Source organism: Humulus lupulus, chromosome 4 (genome assembly GCF_963169125.1).
Source record: "Humulus lupulus chromosome 4, drHumLupu1.1, whole genome shotgun sequence".
Classification (NCBI taxonomy): Eukaryota; Viridiplantae; Streptophyta; class Magnoliopsida; order Rosales; family Cannabaceae; genus Humulus; species Humulus lupulus.
In genome coordinates this window covers 249,563,164-249,584,654 of record NC_084796.1, presented here as the reverse complement: position 1 = coordinate 249,584,654, position 21,491 = coordinate 249,563,164, and the positions used below count along the sequence as shown (strand labels likewise).

General features: G+C 32.3%; 2 protein-coding genes across 2 annotated transcripts; one reads left to right on the top strand and one right to left on the bottom strand.

Moving 5' to 3' along the window:
- Positions 1–467: 467 nt before the first annotated feature.
- Positions 468–1,573, top strand: LOC133829541 (uncharacterized). The gene has a single exon (XM_062259246.1). It carries the CDS (start codon positions 679–681, stop codon positions 1,246–1,248), a length of 570 nt encoding a protein of 189 aa, XP_062115230.1. The 5' UTR covers positions 468–678; the 3' UTR covers positions 1,249–1,573.
- Positions 1,574–12,598: 11,025 nt separating this feature from the next.
- On the bottom strand, positions 12,599–13,645 carry LOC133831679 (uncharacterized protein At3g17950). Its single transcript, XM_062262057.1, has 2 exons — positions 13,417–13,645; positions 12,599–13,339 (listed from the first exon to the last, which is right to left on the bottom strand). The coding sequence occupies exons 1-2, from the start codon at positions 13,498–13,500 to the stop codon at positions 12,788–12,790; spliced, it is 636 nt and encodes a 211-aa protein (XP_062118041.1). The 5' UTR covers positions 13,501–13,645; the 3' UTR covers positions 12,599–12,787.
- Between the last annotated feature and the right edge of the window lie 7,846 nt (positions 13,646–21,491).

The following is a 21,491-nucleotide window of genomic DNA, read 5'->3' as shown; positions in this document are numbered from 1 at the left end:
TATGACCAAACTACCCTCAATTATATGTATTTAAGCAATTAAATTTGAATTTGAAATTAATATAATTGATGACAATTTGATCACATTGATAAAATTTAACTATAGGGTACCATAGTAACGGAGCCAGACTTTGGCAAGAAGTGGGGCTTTCAATAGATTTAGAGTATTAGTGAGGGCTTTTATGTTATTTTTTTTAATTATGTTAAAATATTTAATTAAAATTTCAAATAATTTTTTTTGAGGTGGGGCTTGAGCCCTCACAATAGCTACACTGCTTCTCTCTATCAGGTATCAAATATGTACGATTTTAAACTACAGAGAATCAAATAAATATTATTAAAAATATAAAATACTAAATATGTATTTCTATAAAACATCATATACCAGACCAGACGAGTATTCGACCTACAAATAATAATAATAATAAATTGTTTCACCCACAAATTCCAGCCCACAATAATGGTACACAATCTTTTAAGATACAGTACAACACACTTCTCCCATTAGCAGACAAAACACACTCTCTCCATAGAACAACCTAACATTACAACATAATACATGCACAACTATTCCTTTATATATATCTATATATATATATATATAGATAATCTTTCTATATATATATAATACCATCTCACCAAACTTGAGAAAAAAACTAGTCCAATATTTCTCTTCAATATGGGAAATGCAGCAGCCTCATGTGCTCCTTCATTGTTGAGCAGCAGCAGCAGCAATGGAGTAATCAGAGTGTTATCTTCATCAGATGGAAGAATGGAAATCTACAGAAGACCCATCAAAGCAGCTGAGCTAATGCTCCAAAATCCAGGCATGTTCGTCTGTGATTCCACCTCCCTCCAAGTGGGTCACCGCATTCATGGCCTCTCCGCAGACCAACTGCTCGACAAAAAGCCCCAACAACAACAACAACAGCTCTACTTGCTTCTTCCAATGGAGCTTCTTTACTCGGTTCTTACTCTTGAAGAAATGGCTTCTTTCAATTCTTTGTTAATTGGAACCAATCTCGTTATTAGTGATAATCCAACTAAATCCTCACTCAATCACAGTATCAACTTTGGTAAGATTTTTCCTTCTCTTGGTGAGTTTTGTATGTTTCTTCCTCAGAGTAATAGTTCTAATGATCATAATTCTTCTGAGGTTGTTGAGAGGAACTACTGCAAGCAGAGATCATGGAGACCTGCTTTAGACACCATTGTTGAAACTACTCCATCTTCTAAACAACATTATTGATTAATTTTAGTAGTTTTTTTTTTAATTGTAATTTTTTTTGGGGTTGTATATTGTTTTTAGTTTAGAGTAATGCTATATATATATATATATGACAATTTTGCGGGCATCACTTCACTTTTAAGTCTTACTGGTGAGACTCTTCAATGTTCTCGATCTGTGAAGAGTTCTCGGCGCGATTATTTTTTATAATAGCATATATTGTAGTTATTTTAACGCAATTTTTAGAAAATTTCAAATAATTTTGCATGCATCGTCAATATTTTTGTATGGTAGTGGAAAAAACATTTATATATATAATGTTTATATATATACATCTATGTGGATACTTGATTCATGTGCTGGCTAATTTGGTAGATAGTTGACTTGACTCTTAACAATTTTCCCACTTGATGAAGAATCTTATAATATATATATATACGTGACAAATATTATATGTATGAATTTCTTTAATTTAAAAAGCTTGAATGCAATTTATTAATTGTTTGTTTGTGTACCTCAAAAAAAGAAAAAAAAAAGGATTATGCTAAGAAAATGAAATGATCAGTGCCTGGCTGTCTAATATAAACTTTATTTTAAAGGATTTTTTTAATCACTAATGGGGATTTTTTTTTTAAGAAAAAAATTCTTTGTTATATTCTTTAACTTCTTTTTATAAAAGACAGCAATATATAGCTACTAAAACTTCGGTTCTAGCTCCAAGTAGGGTAAGAAGAAGAACCAATGAGTACCCATTAAAAAAATAATGAAAAATTGTAGGATTACAAAAAATAATAATATTCCATTAGAAAATTATAACAATAAAATCATAACAAAAAAAATTATAAATAATTTATTTTTAAACAATATTAATATTAAAAATAAGAATTAAAGGACTAGTCCTATTTGCCTCACTTGTTATTAGCTAGGTGTTTAAATTAAGGGCTAATGGTTAAAGGCATTTATAAGAGTATAAAATTGTATATTTATATATGCAGAAAAAAAAGCTATTTTTATTGTTGATAATCAAAATTTTGTATGGGCCGTTAATTAGATATGTAATAAAGCCCAATATACTATGTTTAATATTATTGTTTAATGGCTTATGACCACTTAATTTTCATTGATGTGGGCTTCACCAAACACTTTACCTCATTTCTCCTAATCTCAAAGCCCCATCTCCTCTAGACTCCCCTACTAATTTGTTTGAGTGTATTTGTTGAGATATCCTCTTCTAGCTAAGAGTTTCATATCATCTTTCATATTTCAGCATTGTGGTGCATGTCATTATGAAATCGACAAAACATGATAGAATTTATTTGCTTACTCTCTTTCTTAATAAGCAATGGTCTCTCTGGGGTCTGATATTTGAGTTTCTGTTGCAATGAATATGTTCTCTCGTGACTCGACCAAGTCAATGTACTTAGTAGTAAAGTGAGGCTCGAATTTTGATTTGTCATAGCTTTGTTGTGCTCACTTTTGAATGTCAGTGTTCTTAGTCATCTCATATTTTTTTTGTTTTCACTTCTACTATTGTGATGGTCTAATTAGTTCGAACCACCTTGTGTACCAGCCAACTTGCCTGCTCGTAGCTCTTCCCTCGCCTCCTTCCTTGGGCTTCATAAATCCTTTAGCTTACCTTAAGAACTCTTCCATGGCGTAGCAACTATTCTTTTGGAAAATGTCTCGTAGTGGGGTCTTTAGGTGCAATCTTGCGAGCATTATCATTAGCTTCCCGTCACTACTTACCCTTTTGGCCTTGACCGCCTCCTTGTTGAACCACTTTACAAACTACTTCAACAACTCATTTTCTCCTTGACTAAGGTTAGCCAATGTGTTTCCATCCCTCAAGTATGTGTGAGCACCATAAAACTATTCCTTGAAATTTGAATACAGTTGGGACCGAGAACTGATTGAGCACAATTGATACTTGAGATATCACTATTTAGTTGCTCCAATTAAGGTCTCAGACACGTTGTGCTAGCTCATTGTGGATGCCAAAATTTCATTTACACAAGGCTCCCGCCTCGGATCCCTCAAAATATAGACTCGGGATCGAAACAACCAAGCCCGACCTTGCACTAAAGGTCTTGCAAGGCACACGCTTCGCCTACAGGGTCTCACTTCGTGCCAAAGGTCTCGCAGAATCACCCCTTGTGACTAGTGTCATGTCTCGCCCTGAGGGTCCCGTGGGGGTGCATGCCTTGCCCATGATGGCGCGCCTCGCGCCAAAGGTTTCGCAAGGCCATCCCACGAACCACCTCCTCGCGCCAGGCATCTCGTGAGGTGCAACCTCGCCCACGAACCACCGCCTAGCGCTAGGCATCTCGCGAGGCCACCCGTCTGCTCTGCCTCGCGCGCAGGCATCTCACGAGGCCACGTCTCATGCCACAAGGTCCCTCTCTCGCGACGACGCCTCGCTAAGCACGCCCTTGCCCACAAACCTCCGCCTAGCACCGACATCTCGCGAGGTATATCTTTGCACTTGAAGTTCAGTCGATTTAAGTTCACTTCTTTTACAACTCACAAATTTTTTTATCTAACTTAGTTGACGAGTTCTTACCGTCAACACTTATTATTATATTAAGTTGCTAAGGTAGTTGATTAGGTTTGTAGTCTTGTTGTACTTTTCAAGCAAGTTGGTTGAGATAGGGCATCCTAAATCTTCTTAATAAAGGGTGTCCCCTTACTCGTTGTTTGAGTCTATATTTCACACACTTTTAGCTCTGGATCTATGCATTGAGCTTCTCCTCGACTGAGTTCCTCTTGACCACGACCTTGCTCTTCCTTAGATGAGGATTCACTTTGCTGCTCTCCAACCTAACCCACAATTTTTACTTAGGTCCTAAATCTCAAATAATTTGCATTTAATTTCTAAACCTTTAAAAAAGTTAGTATTATTAGTCCTTTCCATTTTTTCATCAAGATTTTTAATTAAAAAACTTAGGTTTTGTGGAAAAAAAATACTCAATTTATACATCATTTTGTTGAGGTCCCAACTTTAAATCTTAACATTAATTTTCTTTTCTCTAAAGGAAGGTAACTTCATATGTATTAAAAAATATATATTTCATAATTATTCTGAATTCTTAAATAGATGAGACCTATTTTAATATCTAAATAATAGGTCAAATTTATTTATTTTTAAATGTGCCCTTAGGATAGTTTCAATAAATTGTTATTAATGTAATTTATGACAATTTTAATAATTATATTATAAATTTTCCAAACATTTAAAAGACAAAATTATTTACAATAAATAAATCACAAATTTGTGTCATCATTATTATTTAATTATTTAGATTTTATATATAAAAAAAAAAGTAATATCAAATTTTAAAGTTAGGGACCTACGTTAAGAATTCTTGCAACAAAATTTAAGTTTTTTTAACTGAAAAATTGGATGAAAAAGTAACTTTTCAAGAAATTAGAGATTTAAATGTAAAAAAATTAAGATTAGGGATTCAAGTGCAAAAAGTTGATTAGATTGAAGATTTTTTTATGCCAATAAGGCAAGACAAAATGATGTTTTCATAGCTAACAGTTGAGGTAGCTTTCCTAACTTTGACAATGGAGAGTTTTGGGCCCAATGGCCCACTTTAGCAGAAATGTCAATTTCAGTAGTTGCCTTCTAGTTTCCCCATCATCAAATTATGTCTAAAAAAACCAAAGGGCACCAAAGAGTTTAATTATATTGGCATTTGTGGTTATGAGATATTTAGAGTATCTTCAATCGAGTGCTATGAAAGTGGTGTATTGACATTTTTTTAGCACATCTCGATAAATTGAACTCTAAGAGTGGTGTAAAATGTGTGTCAAATTTAGCATATATTAAAAGTCGTGCCAAATTTAATACAAAATATAACGGACAATAAATTTGACCCACAATAAATACTATTTTTTTTATTTTCTTTTCTACCACTCATTAATAAAATATTGCCATTTTTTTTTTCCTTTTTACTTTAAATATATGTGCATGGGCATGGGTAGAGTTCATAAATTTGGCATAAAAAATAAGATAATTTTTTTATATATATTTTTAATTAGGGTAATTTGTGGTGAAAGTGTCTAAGTTATTACGTTTGTAGCAATTAAGTACCCAAATTATTTTTTTGGCGGTGAAAGTACATTCCGTCCATGTTTTGGTGCAGTTTGGTACAATCATCAATTGTCACTGTTAAATTCGTTAGTGACACGTAGATAAAAGTACCAAATTAAAGAGATATTTGCGGCGAAAGTACTCAATTAAAAAAGATACTAGCAGCGAAGGCACCTAATTTAAGAGATGATTGCGGTGAAAGTACCCAAGTTATAAACAAATTTCACACTATGTATGTGGACTTAACAACGAAACAGACAACACCAAAACATGGACGGAAGGTACTTTCGCCGCAAAAAAAATAACTTAAATACTTAAGCATTACAAACACAATAATTTAGGCACTTTCATCACAAATATCCAATTTAATTAACATTAGTGATTTTGTGACATTGTTGAAGTTAGTTTGCACTTTCTGCATAATAGCACAATTATAAAATGGAATCAAATATAGACTAGACTCAATTTTGTAGTCTAGAAATACATGAAAACAAATAAAGAAAAAATATAGCCAAAGGATTTTTTTTAAGGCTTTATGCATTTTTAGATCATGTGTTTTGGCTCATTACCTGTTTGGACTCTGTGTTTTGACAAATTACTTTTTGGACCCTATGTTTTCTAAAATAATTCAAATAGACCCCTAAATTCGATTTTGATCAAAGTTTTTTTTAACTAAAATCACAAATAATTAATCAAATTAACAACTCATATAAAAAATACAGTCATTCTGCCTAAGAACTGTGTTGTTACATTCAATTTTTTGTTCATCAAAATCAGGTTTAAGAGCCTATTTGAACCATTTTACAAAACACATGGTCCAAAAAAAAATTTGTTAAAACATAGAATCTAAACAGATAATGAGTCAAAACACAAAGTCTAAAAATGTATAATCTCATTTTTTAATTACATTCTCGATCCTCATATATTCATTAGAGTATTATTATTGTAGTGATATGTTATTGTATGATGAGTCTCATTCTCACAATTATAAGATATCTAAATAATATGCTGTCTAGAAAAGCAAAAGAAGGTTTCCGATTAAAGGAGAATAAAGAAAGACTTTATAGAAATTGTAATTGTAATGATGAATATAAAGGTATTTACCATAAAAGTGAAAAATTAGTACGTAATGGTCTTTGGAGGTCATTATTAGCATAATTCATATTTAAATTGTTTGGCCACCACCCATAATACTTTTTATTATTATTATTATGGAGCTTAAACAACTAGAGAAAGTGGCAAATATCATGTTAAAATATATAGTGGGAGTTAAAAATTAGGATTAAAGAAACAAAAATACTAAATATTTTAATTGAATTTTTGTATGAGCTAATATGACATTTTTCAATTGGCTACTTCGTTTGATTTGATATTTATGAGTGAATAAATATTTTAGAGTATTTTTAATGGAGTGTCGAATTGGTGATACAGTACTAAAATATAGCACACTTTACAAAAAAATTTGACAGATAATATTTTTTACTGTCTTTTTCGCTATCAACTTAATAACAGAACTTAAAGTAAATAAAGAAGATAAACACCAAGAGTTTACGTGGTCCAGGTCATAAAACAACCATTGTCCACGAGTCTTTAGTATTAGTGCCCTTGAAGCTTGAGATAGCAAACTTTAATGGAGGTTTTCTCAGACATCGTATATATTGCTCTGAGTACAAAAGTTGTGAACCCTTTTACAATGTTACCCTAGCCCTATTTATAGAGATTGAGGGTCATTAATCTCATTTATTACAAGAATTTCTCAATTATTTGGGGAGTTAATTGTTATTTAATCCCTCTGAATGTTCTAGTTAAGACTGTGGTCTCATGCGTATCGCATCGGGCCGAATTTGTAGGCTACAACCCACCAACTTTACGGGAGACACGCCTTTGACATTGTCAGAATGTGGTTGCACGAGTTCCTGTGTCAGGCGGCGTTGTGGGAAATGTCAATTATCGAGTGTACGAACTTGACGCTACTACTCGAGGCACCCATAAAGTTGTCAGACGATATTGTGGTGGCCCAAGGCTACAGTAACTAACAACTGGCACTCCCTTCGGGCCTGAGAACAAAACTCCTAGACTTGGAGGACTATCAAATCAAGAAGACAGGAGGATCGCTAGAGTGGTCATCGGGAAGTGGCCTCACTTGGAGACATCCACACCTAAAAAGGGAAACACGACTCGCTGGGAGGATACTACACTTCGATGAGCTCTGGGCGAGCTCTACAGAGCTTTATTATCTCTCGATGAGCTTAATTACGTCTCTAATTACTGTCACATGTCCAAAGATGAAATCACAGACAACAAATATAATATCATGTATATATGTAACAGAATTAATTAATTACTTTTTTATTTAATTGTATGTCATTTTTAATATTTTATTATTACTTTTAGTATAACATTAAATGCCAAGGAATATTTTTTATATAATTATATTTTTAGATAATAATAAAATAAAAAGAAAAATTATTAGTTTTTTATATTTTAAATAAACATTCATGAAATATTCATATGCATTAACTTTTACAACTATATATTGGAGCATGCTATAAAAGTTGTGTCAATTTGATCAATTATTGACTTTTTGTGTCAAATATAGTATAATATTTGCATGTCCCAGTAGAGATGGCATAACAGTTATCTCAACCTGATGTGATACCTCTTTGCAAAAGATATCAAGACTCCACATTAGCTCGTATTGCTACTCATCCTCAACAAGAACAACAATACTAAGAAAGAATGCTTACTTGGATTGTGATATTGCTCGAACAAATTAGTACTCAAAGAATGGAAATTGAGGTAAAATCCTCTAATTATTATTAAGTTTTAAAAAAAAAAAAATTATTTTGACCCTTGTGTTTTTTTCGAATGGGCGATCGGTTTCTTTATTCTTTCCGAATGCGCGATCGACCCTTGTATTTTATTAAATGACAATTCAGATATTGTGTTTTACACAATGAATCAAAATAATATCGTAGACCTAATTTTTGTTAAAATATTTTCAATTATAAAATCAATTTTTAGGTCATTAGAGATACGATGAGTTCACAGAAACAAAGAAGGTGATCGAGGATCTAAGAAGGAAATATTATATTTTAAAATATTTTGATCAAAATCAGTCAAGAGGACTATTAGTATTTTCCTTTTTCTTTCTTTTAATCTTCTCTAGTTATTATTAAGTTGTTTAGGAACATCATTTTAGATCTTGAACCTTTCCGAACTTCAGATTTTTTTTAATATATATATTTATTTATATATATTTTTTAAAATTATTAAATAAACAACATAATAATTTCTATTTTTCGTACTATTAGATTCTATTCTAGAGTGTAGAAGAATACTTTTCTACTCCACGAGTGAGGACCTTTTTGACTAACAGAATTGGTCGAGAAAACTTATTAGATGGCCCACTGAGCTGGTTCAGTTTTCACGTGCTCCATTACCTTATAATTCTTCAATTTTTATTTATGTTCTAGTGAGCCAAAATTCTAAAAAATCATATAAAAAATAGGACAATTTTCGTACAGTGTTTTACTTTAAGTTTTACTGGTGGGGCTCTAAGTATTCTCGACCTTTGAACAGTTTCCGGCGCAATTTTTTTTTATGACCGTGTATATTGTAGCGATTTAGAGTATCGACGCGATTTTTATAAAATTCTGAATATTTTACAATACCGAAAACTAGGTTCAAACATGTTTTTTTTTATGCACGTGGAAAACAACATGTTTGAACCTAGTTTTCGGTATTGTAAACTAATCGGAATTTTCTGAAAATTTGCAAGATGTTCTAAACAACTACAATATACACGGTTATAAAAAAATTACAAAAAACTGTTCACGAGTCGAGAATACTGAAGAGTCCCACCAGTAGGGCTTAAAGTGAAGTATCTTTAGGAGAATTGTCCATAAAAAGTATATGTATCAATATAAAATATAAGAAATATGGTCCTTGAACATTTAAACATGTATAGATTTTTGTTTTTTTTTTTTTTGAAATTTTGAATACACAACACAAAATTTTGAAAACGGGTTTATACTTTTTTGAATCATGTGTTTTGTTTCATTACCTATTTAGACTCTGTGTTTTGACAAATTACTTTTTGGACCTATGTTTTATAAAATGGTTCAAATAAAACTCTAAACCTGATTTTGGACAAAGTTTTCTCAATTGAAATCACAAATAATTCAGAACAAAAATAAAATCATTCTGCTTAAAAATTGTATTGTTATATTCAATTTTTTCTTCATCAAAATTGAGTTTAGGGGTCTATTTGAACAATTTTACAAAATATAGGGTCCAAAAATAATTTTTTTAAAACACAGAGTCCAAATAAGTAATCAGAAAAAATACATGGTACAAAAATGTATAAAACTAGTTGAAAAAGATGTTATAGTAACGAATTACCAACATTTTCAGTTATTAGTTACTAGATAGCTAGTTACTTGTGTAAATTAAATTTTGAAATATGAAATTAATACTTAAACAAAAATATCATAGTAACCAAGCACCGGTTTTATTAGTTTCAAAATGCATTATAACCAATTATTGATGTTTTTAGTAATAAAAGAGTAACTGTTTAGTACACCAAAAGAATCCTAAAAAAAAAAAAAAAAAGTGTGGCAAATTTAAAAATCAAGAATAAAAAATGTTAAAATAAATGAAAAAAAAAACAGAGAGAGATTTCGGTTCCCTCAATAATGGTTTTTAGCAATCTCTCCATTGATTGTGGTTGTCTACCAACCTTAATGGAGATTTTTATTAAAAATAAAAAATAAAAAATAAAATCTAAAGAAGAATACATTGAAAGAGGAGAAAAAAAAACTCATTCAAAATTATTAGAACATGTAAAATTACAAAGACACCCTTAAACATAATCTAAATTAATCAATACTATTTTTTTTATAATACTAGATACAGGTAACGTGCAATGCACATTTCTATAGTTTTATTTATAGAACTTATTAATTATTTATATTAAATTTATATAAATGTCATATAAATTTCAAATAAATATCATTTTTTGATTAAATAATTTTTTTTAAGTTTATGTTTGTTTTAATTTTTGAATTTGAGAGTGACAACAAGATATTATATAATATAATATTAAATATTATACGTGAATTTTAAATTTAAGTTTCTTGCTAGTTTTTTAAAAAAAAAAAAAAAAATTTGTTGCTAATTCACAGTAGATCATATTATATGTTTAATATAATATTATTCAGTGAGTTTAAATTTAATTAAATTTTAATTAAGTTATAAAACGTATGTTTTTATTATTTTTAAATAATTATCATTGTAAAATATCTCAAAAATATATTATTTTAATTTTTTAATTATTTATTATTTTTGAATAATTATCATTGTAAAATATCTCAAAAATATTATATTTTTAATTTGTTTATTATTTATTATTTAAAAATAATTATCATTGTAAAATATCTCAAAAATATTATATTTTAATTTGTTTATTATTTATTATTTTAAAATAATTATCATTGTAAAATATCTCAAAAATATCATTTTTTAATTATTTATTTTATTTTATTTTATTTAAGTTTAAGTAATGTTTACAAACTACAGTTAAATATAAAATATTTTGGTAAATATAAGAATATTTCATTAAAGTTAACATTAAAAAAATAAAAAACCATTACAATTCTGTTATCTACACACTTATTATATAGAAGAGATATTTTTTTCTCTTAAAAAAACGTATCCGCGTAGTTAATAAGGCTTTAGGTCACTCTTTCAAAAGATCTTGATGCTTTTGTTATCAACATTTTGTTGTGTCGTATTGGTGGTTGCTCTTGTTGCTTTGTTCCTAGAAACAGGAACTCTGCAACCTACTTGTTGTCTAAATCTAGTATCTCTTTTACTATTTCTTATTTTGTAACGGTTGAATCTGATTAATAAAATCTATTTTTTTTTTAAAAAAAAAGGGGTTATTATAGTCCAATAAAATTCCACATAAATCAAACTTGGGATTTAACATCTTAACAAAACTGCAGTGTAAGAGTAACCTAATGAGTTACCAATTACCAAATATTACACAACATCTATGCATGTACCTAGTCAACAAGTTCCATCATTGTCTTATTGTCACTAGTTATCTTTGACATCTCTTTTAACTCTTGCCAAATTTGCACCTTATCTTATAATAATAAGTACAAAATTCTAAAAATTACAGCAAGACAATATGAAAATGACAATAAGAATGAATGAGAGTAATAAATAAACTCAAACCTTATGTAAAATCAATGTTTCAACTCATAAAATGGCAAAAACTAAAGGACAAATTCCTTGACCCAACCTTTACAAAAGAAGTTAAAAAGAACCAAACTACATGATTATGCAAAAGTAGTTGGTACTAATAAAAATTATTTTAAAACTCTTTCCCTTTGTAAGATTCAAAATTAAAAAACTATAATTTTATAAATTTTAAAACAATTATAAATACATGAATTAACCTCTAATTTTCTCTCATAAAATTTTCTTTGGATCCAAACATTGGATTTCTTCCCTTTGTTTGGGTCTTGATATAAGATAGATTCAAACAAAAAAAATTGAGATTTAAATATATATATATATATGACCATTTTTCTATTGGGACTTCATTTTAAGCCTTACTGAGGCTCTCAGTGTTCTCGACCCGTGAATAGTTTTCAGTACGATTTTTTTTATGACCGTGTATATTGTAACTATTTAGAGCATACTGCAAATTTTCAAAAAATTCGGAATAATTTACAATACCGAAATCTAAGTTCAAACATGTTGCACGCGTGACTAATTTTTTTTTATGTATGTGGAAAGCAGCATATTTGAACATAGTTTTCAGTATTGTAAACTATTCAAAATTTTCTGAAAATTTACAAGATGTTCTAAACAACTACAATATACACAGTCATAAAAAAAAATCGTATCGAAAACTGTTCATGTTCATAGGTAGAGAACCCTAAAAATTCCCACCAATAAAGCTTAAAATAGAGCTTGGACATAAGAATTGTTTTATAAAATTTAAAACAAGAAAAAATCACATAATAATTTCCTCTTATTTTTTCTCAATCTTTTTTCCCTCACAAAATTTTCTTTGGATCCAAACATTGGATTTCTGGCTGAGCCATTGAAAGCTTGGGCACATAGTTTAACTTTTCAAAAGCATGTTTTGAAAAGGACACGAACGAGTGTTCATGAGTGGATAATACATAGGATTATTTAATATATATATATATATACATACATATCCAAATACACATTTAAATTAAAAATCCAAAGAAATCAAACCCCAAAAATCCAAAAGCTAAACCCATATATTTGTTTTTTTTCTTCTTTACATACAAAAATCAAAAGCATTCAAACAAAAATAAAAGAATATTATATATATATTTTAAAATTTTTAATATTCGTGAACGAGATGAATTAGAAAATTCAATTTAAAAAAGAAAAAGAAAAAAAAAAAGAGAAACGTTATCCTGCACCGCCGGTACAGCAGATCCCGGTGAGAGAAGCCGGGAATCTACTACAAAGAACGGCAGCCGTAGACGACGACGGAGACGACGTCGTTTCGTCATTCTCAGCCGGCGGAAGAACCCTCCCATCGGCGAACAACAACCTTCCATTCCTAGGCTGATCGACCATAACTCCTTCCAGCTCCGCCGCCGCACCGTAAAACACCGCACCGTCACCGAACCTCCTCTCCACCTCCAGAAAATCACCCAGCGAAGCAGCCGCCGCCGCCGCCGGTCTCGCGTCCTCCTCGTCCCTGCAGAGACTCCACCACCGCCGTCGCCTCTCCGCCACGACCATCGCCGCCGACGACGTGGCATTCTTCTTATCCTTCGACTTCTTACACCTGCGAGACCCATTCAAAGCTCGTCCGTCGGCGGCGGAGCCAACGACCGCGGATAACGGAGTTTCGCGGTGGCGCTGGGAGGGATTGCGGAACGCAATCGCCGGGAAGCTGACGCCCATTAGAGTTCCGAGAGTAGTGCTCCGATCATGGAAGAAGGAGCCTGTGGACTGTGCGAAAATCACAAAGAAGATGAAAATGTTAGATTAATCGAAAGATTTGAGAAGAGAATGGGAAAAGGGTTTACCTCGGTGTCGAGATCGGAGGAGGAAATGGATGAATTCGTGGGAGAAGAGGGTGGCGGTAGCAAATCATTGGCTGGATCTAACATTTTCGTTTTTTCTTTCTCGAACTAGAAAAGATCTCTCTGTGGATCGAAAATGGAGTGTTTGGCTAAGAGAGAAAGTGTCTGTGTGTGTGTGAGAGAGAGAGATATAGATGAGCTTCTTTACTTTGAAGGCATTTTTATGTGAGAGAGAAAGAAAGTGATAGTGGGAGTAGTGGTAGTGATATTTAATTGGATGTTTTCAATTTTTTTTTATCTAATTACTTTGTAATAAATGGTTCATTAATGATATATATATATATATATGAAAATATATATGTTTTTTTGGTTTGATTTTTTTTTTTTTGCTAATTTGGACCTTGGGTTTTAAAAAATTTATTTTTGAACCCTATATTTTGTAAAATGGTTCAAATATGTTCATAAACTCAATTTCGATGAAGAAAAAATTGAATATAACAACACATGTGTTTAAGGGGAATGATTTTATTTTTGTTCTGAATTGTTAGTTCTATAAATTATTTGTGATTTCAGTTTATAAAACTTTGAACAAAATTGGATTTAGAGTTTTATTTGAACTATTTTATAAAATATAGGGTTTAAAAAGTAATTTGTCAAAACATATGGTCAAAACAGGTAATGAGACAAAATACAATATCCAAAAAAATATAAACTCTTTTTCTAAAAGTAAAATGTGGTAGGGGTGATTATTATTAGGGTTTTAAAGTTTTTTGTCATTTTACATGTTGGTCCTCCGTCGTGTTTCTTTAATAATAAAGTCCTTTGTTTTCAGAATAGTGGCATTAGTTTTTTTTTTGGTAACAAAAATATTTAGTTTTTTTATATTGTGTTCTACATTTTAATAAATGAATTATATTTTAGTGTTAGTTGTAAATATTAGTGCGTCTAAAAGACATTTGTAATAATATGTTTTTGAATGACAGTTGGCTTTGAAAATCACTAGCAACTAGGCAGAAGGAACGATGGGATTAGGATTGAGATTATTCTCGAGGAGGATGAAGAGAGAATGTTACCCTAGAGAATGTTACCCTAGTGATAAAGTGTGACAGAAGGAGAACATGCTCATGTTCTAAAAACAAAAGCCATTATGCATAAGAAAAAAAATGACATTGTTGTATTGTGTTGGGAGGAGTTTGACAACGTTGAGCTACCTACCTGATAATCACTACTTGTTGTTATACTACTACAAAAAATCCATAAGACGTTGTTTTTCACTGACATATGCATGTTCAAATGTTGGTTAGGAACTGACGTTCCATGCAGTGACGTCTAGTGAAAAACACTAGACGTTGGTTTGCGTCAAAGCAACGTCTGGCGTTCGACACTACACATCGATTGCAGGACCAATGACATCCCAAAAGTGTCAAAATAACTTAGATTTTACAACGACATCCCTGGAAACACCGCACATTAGTTGTCGTACAACATACATATGGTATAATTACACCACACATCAGTTCCCAATTAACCAATCTCTATTATACATAGGGATGCCAATGGGTTGGGCCGCCCCGTCCTGCCCCGCCCCGCCCCACTCCACTCCACCCCGCAAAGTAACCCGCCCCGTGTAATAAATGGGGAGGGAAGGGGCGGGTCAAAGCCGATGGGGCAACAAGTCAACTCGCTTGCCTCATTGACCTTTTTTTTTGTGAAAACAAATTAAAATTTATTAAGTTGTTAGACAATCATTATTCTCTAAAATAATTGCTCTAAAAAAAAAGTACAAAACCAATAAAAAAATATCATTGTCAACCATCACAAAATACAAAATCAATAAAACAAAATCTAATGTCAATATTAACTTCTCTTTATAATCTAATTTTTTAAAAAAAAAAGGTTAGTTTTGCGCATGAATAACAAAATAAGTCACTAAATAATAAAAAAAAATCACTTAGACTTTTTAAAAATCTTAGTATCAAAGCCTCGTTTCCGTTATAGACTAATATTTTTTAAATATATATATATAAATAAGTATACGGGGCAGCTCACGGGTCGGGTTTGACCCGCCTCGCAAGGCCGGCCCTGAAAAAAAGTGGGCCTAAGACGGTTTTAATAAATTTGAAAAAAATGGGCCATTTTGTATATGTAATTTTAAATAAAATTAAACTAATATTTAGTAATATAAATACATTCCAAAACACTAATTCATTACATGATATTTTGGGCCCTGGGTAGGGGTGGGCCCTAGGCACGGGCCTAGCCCGCCTATGCCCAGGGCCGGCCCTGCCGCCTCGCCCCGTTTAATGCGGGTCAAAACCCTAGTTATACAACCCTAGTTATAAAGAGGACTGTTTTTCTTTCTTTTCCATTTATAAACTATATTTTCCCATAATAGATATCATAGTAATCGTCGCAACAAAAAAAAACTTTCAAAATTCGGGCATTATTCAAAACCAAAAATCCAAAACATCATAATATCATTATATTAATCATCAAATTTATTAATAAAAATTTAGATCCTATTTTTACTCTTTATCTCATTAATTTCTATTTTTATCTCATTTGCAAAACAGAATTATGAAATATAAATAATGACCTTGTAAATATTACAAAAGTAAAAAAAGAAAGAACGGTGCACGAATAATCATCATTGAAAATTGTGGCATATGTAAATTAAGTTGCTAATGTTAGAAAATATATATTCAATGGAACTATGGAAAAACAAAATACAATTCTATGCAAAAAATACAATAAATAAGTTGTTTAATAAAAGTAATGTTACAACTCAATTGCTCAAAATACAAATAAATAGAAAGATGTAGAAGAGGAAAATCACAAACTCAAAACAATAATAATACAAGTAAATAAGAACAAGATGAACAAAAGAATGAACACAAACTCTCGCATAACCAAAGTGTATAGTAATGAGGATTACCAACTTAGACAAGGTTCAAAACATTTGTCCAAACACTTATTTCCCTTTTTCTCTAAGCATTAAGGAGTCTCACAATGAAATAACTCTCTGGAATTATCAAGCCAAGTGCTTTGTGGATAGAAAATGGTGTGTTTTACAAGTGAGCATTTGACTCCTATTTATAGAGTTTGAGATTGATTAGTGCTCAAAAATGCAAATTCATTAGTTTTAAAGTGTAAAATAATTTTCAAGAAATAATTTGCATTTGGACAATAATAAAAAGATAGAAGAAAGAAATAGTTAAAATTGACAAAAAGAGAAGAGAAAATGGTATTCTTGAGATTAAAGCCCAACTGAAGGAGAAGCCCAGGCCCATTTTCCTCCCCAGCCCACTAAAGTCAAGCCGAGCCCCCGAACCTACGAGCCGCCTGACGTTGCCAGCCTTCTCCTCGCACCACACGTCCCAGCTCCTCACCTGCCACCTGTCCTCAACCATTCTCACCAGCCTCGCATGCTTCATCCGAAGCCCAGTAGCTTCACTCCATGCCATTGCCAGTAGCAAACCCAGCACTCCTAAGGTCCAACTGGCCCAACGACCCATCCAAAGTTTCCTCCTCCAATGGCCCAACGCAGCAAGCCCAGAGGACCCAACTCTCCCAGCCAGCCGCCTACGTGGCACTTCCCCATTGGCTGGGAATGAGTCAAAACCCACATCTTCCACCAGCCACCTTCAACCCATATTTTGTGGGTATTGGGCCTTGCAAAATTGCTATTTTGAGCTTTAAAGCTCATGTTTTTGTGGTATTTTAGAAAAGGGGAAAATGACCATACACCAAAATAACTAGGTTAATATTAATAATAAGATTTGATTTTTCAAAATCATATTTTATTATTAATATTTCAAATTTATTTTGTAAACCTCATTTTGTTGTTTAAATTCTTTTTAGTCATTTTCTCCTTCTATAAATAGGGACTCTTTCTTCACAATTAGTATGTAATTTTTAGAGTAAAGAAACTATAGCAAAATTTCTACTCATTTTCTTCTTAGAATTTTGTGAGAATCATGAGCATAATGGCCTAATCTTCATAGGAAGGTTAGGGATGATTCCATATGCTAGTGATGTTATTTTGCTACTTTGATTTAGTATGTTCTTAATGTAAAATATTTGAGTTATTTATGTTCTTTCATCTCCATCTCTATTTTGTTATCTTTATTTACTCATGCTAATAGTATATAAGATTAGTCATGCTCTTTCTATGTACTTCTAATTAGTAAAAGTAATATTGATACATAATTTTATGTATAATCTTCTATTGCATTATTGTCTTTGGGTATTTTGTCATTTTTAGATTTTTCATAAAATTAACATTGTGCTTTCAAAGTGAAGAATTTTATAACTCAAATGGACTTTTGTTAATCTTATGAAAAATCTAAAAATGAAAAAATACCCAAGGACAATAAGGCAATAGAAGATTAGACATAAAATTATGTATCAATATTACTTTTACTAATTAGAAGCACATAGAAAGAGTATGACTAATCCTATATACTATTAGCATAAGTAAATAAAGATAACAAAATAAAGATAGAGATGAAAGAACATAAATAACTCAAATATATTACATTAAGAACATAGTGAATCAAAGTAGCAAAATAACATCATTAGTATATGGAATCATCCCTAACCTTCCTAGGAAGATTAGGCCATTATGCTCATGATTCTCACAAAATTCTAAGAAAAAAATATGAGAAGAAAGTGAGTGAAAATTTTGCTATAGTTTCTCTACTCTAAAAGTTACATACCTATTGTGAAGAAAGAGTCCCTATTAATAGAATGAGAAAATGACTAAAAAGAAATTAAACAACAAAATGAGGTTTACAAAATAAGTTTGAAATATTAATAATAAAATATGATTTTGAAAAATCAAATTTTATTATTAATATTAACCTAGTTATTTTTGTGTATAGTCAAAACGCCCATTTTCTAAAATACCACAAAAACATGATCTTTAAAGCTCAAAATAGCAATTTATAAAGCCCAATACCCACAAAACATGGCTGGTGACACAAAAGGGTTTTGACCCATTTCCAGCCAATGAAGGAGTGCCACGTAGGCAGGCTGCTGGAAAGATTTCAGATTGGGCTTGCTGGAGCCGTGGAGCTGGGGAGGTTGAAGCTGCCTACTTAGGCGTGAGAGGTTGGGCTGGTGGCAGATGAGATTGATGCTTTGCTGGGGTCTTTGGCAGGTGGCGTAAGGCTGAAGGAGGCAAAGTTGGGTAGCTGTTGGCGTGGCAGCCTGGGATTAGCTGGTAGGAGGACGCGTGGCGGGCTGTGGCAGTGACACCTGGCGGCTGGGCAAGGAGAAGAGAGGTCTTGCTGTTGGGCTTGAGCCGAATAATGTGCTCCTTCACTTCAAAAATGCCACATTCCCTTTTGTTTTTCAGATTTAACTCTTTCTTTTTCTTTATGCCAAAATATCAATTAATTCCTACAAAATAACAATAAATTAAATCATGATCAAATATTTTCATCCATAAAATATATCATATTAATTAAATGAAAATAATAATCAAAACTTAATTTATTTTGCCATTTAAAATCAATAAAGGTGCACTTTTCACCTCTAATCATCATTTCATCAAAAAGACACACCAAAATCTCAAATCTATTTTCAAGTCCATTTTTTTTATTTATTTCTTGTTACTAAGTTTTGTGTTATTTTTCGACTAATCTTTTGAGTTTAGGTTACCTCTTTGTGGATCGACCGCTCGACTATACTACAACCACCGCTTAGTGGTTGTCACGATTTGGGCGTTAAACAGAGATACCCTTTGAATTTCAAATTCCACAAACCCCTATGGCTGTTACCAATGTTTATTTGGATGTTTATGGAATTAAAATGAAGATTTGTGAGTTACTTAGAATGTTAAAACCGTTCAAATTGGAAAAAAATAAAATTGGAATAGGTTGTCAACGCCTCAGGCCGCGGCCACTGGCCTCTGTCCCCCAGGCCGCAGTTAGGGATAATCAATGGCCGCGACCACAATGCAAAATCAACTTCCAATTTTTCAGTTTTCCAAAAAAACGTCACAATCTATTCCCACGTGATTTTGTAACCTCCATACACCTCATGGGAGTTAAAAATATGTCTTCAACAACCATATTACATAATGGCTCTATGAAATTCAAACAAAAAATGTGTAACTCTCATTCTAAACATTATTGGGTAATTTTTTGGAGTTACAAATTTGTAACTCCAAAATATGTTACATTTGGGCACACACATGTGTATGATTTTGTAACTCTCAATAATATTTTACAAGATGTGGCAAATCATATTTTGTCATATTATTTAATCTAACATTATATTATTTAAAATAATATAACAACTAATGAGTGTTATCATTACCGTTGTACCCAGAGAACATCAGAAATAAAAAATATGTCCATTGGGTTCAAGAAGGATAAGTGAACTCCACAATAGCATCATAAAGAAGCCTTGACGTCCCACAAGAAGTCATGAAGACTCAAGTCAAGAAGTCATGCTTTATCAGGCCTTAGGATGTTCATAGATAGCTATTATAACTAGTTACAGTTAGTAGCTAATTTCTCACACGTCCCGAATAGCATAGACTTTTCATTTTCATCAGGCTGATTGCCACACATAGGGTGAGAATTCCCAACAAGAAATTCATCATGGAGCTTGCACAAAGAATGAAATCAACGAGAAAAGCAAGAAACAATCTTGATCTCCTGTGTTAAATGGAAAGATGCTCCGATGAGAACTACTAACGAAAAAGACACGAGTCACCAACTCACCTTCTCGTCCATTTGCAGAAACCAACAAATATAAGACAAAAATCAAGGATTCCTCACCGTGAGCACCCTCATGAGAAGAAGCAAACATCAACATCTTAGAGATCCCGCCGACACCTTGCAAAGTCTTAGCAAGTACTTCGTTTGACACAAGTGCCTGCGAACACAAGACTTCCCAAAAGCACGCCTCTGATACACATCTCTTTGTGGAAGTAAGCTCATGCCACGACGCACTGCCCCAAAACGTCCATCATACAGTAAAAGTGGTTGACTGAATGTACTTCCTTTTGAGGTTATTCTTGTTACACCCAGTTTTCGAGCCTTGAGAATTGTAATCCCGAAAGCTAGATTCGTCAGGTGTGAGCTCGCAATATCTAGAATACGTGTTCGCAACCTAGGCGCCGAACCTACAAAGCAGGTGCCAACCTCGAAGAGGGAGCCTCGAAGTCCTTACAAGCTCGAAAGACAGACATCGGAGTATGTCTATTCTCGGGTTGCCTCAGATAGTAAGTTCCGAGCCTGACATAAGTATGAGCTCGAAACTATGTGGTCTAAGAGAAAATGATACTCGAAAGTCACTCAGAGACCTGGGCTGGTACGATGCTGACGATGTTGATTGCTGACTTCGAACATCTTAGTGAGTTACTTGGAGAGACTCAGTCTATACTTAATGTTGTAACTCCCCTATAATAAAGGGATATTTATTATTCAGTTATACACCCCCTGGTCTTCAGGGGACGTTTCCTTGTGTATAGGAGTTACAAGCTTTTAAAGCCATTAAATTTATTGACATAAAATATAACTTCCCAGAGCGTGTGGGATGGTATTCTGATATCTCCTCTATAAATAGAGAGGTGATATACCTTTGTAAATGACCGAAATTTGGTAATCTTGGGAGGATTTCTGGAGAATTCATCTCTGAAGAGTTTCTAGAAATATTTTAAAGTTCTAATAAAAAAGACTCGTGGACTAGGTAGAATTAACTGTTGAACCACGTAAAAAATCCTATTTGTCTCATTATATTTTTTTGGTCATAACTACTTATTGTTTACGTGCTCTATATTCACTGTTGACGAAAAACGGCGTCAACAATTCTCAAGGAGGATAAAGATATATAGTGCTACTCGAAAGATAAAGTATGACATAAGGAGAACATGCTCATATTCTAAAAACAAAAGCCATTATGCATGAGAAAAAAATGACATTGTTGTATTGAGTTGGTTGGAGTTCGACCACACTTGAGAAAAGGAAGTTGTCACATTAAATAGTGTCAGGCGATGTACCCGACAAGTACGACTTGTTGGTACACTATTACAACAGGTGCATGGGACATTGCTTTTTCAATAA

Coding starts and splice junctions, on each gene's coding strand:
- LOC133831679 (XM_062262057.1), bottom strand. CDS start 13,500: ATGTTAGATCCAGCCAATGATTTGCTACCGCCACCCTCTTCTCCCACG. Junction 13,340..13,416: donor CCTCCGATCTCGACACCGAG/GTAAACCCTTTT, acceptor ATTTTCGCACAG/TCCACAGGCTCCTTCTTCCA.
- LOC133829541 (XM_062259246.1), top strand. CDS start 679: ATGGGAAATGCAGCAGCCTCATGTGCTCCTTCATTGTTGAGCAGCAGC.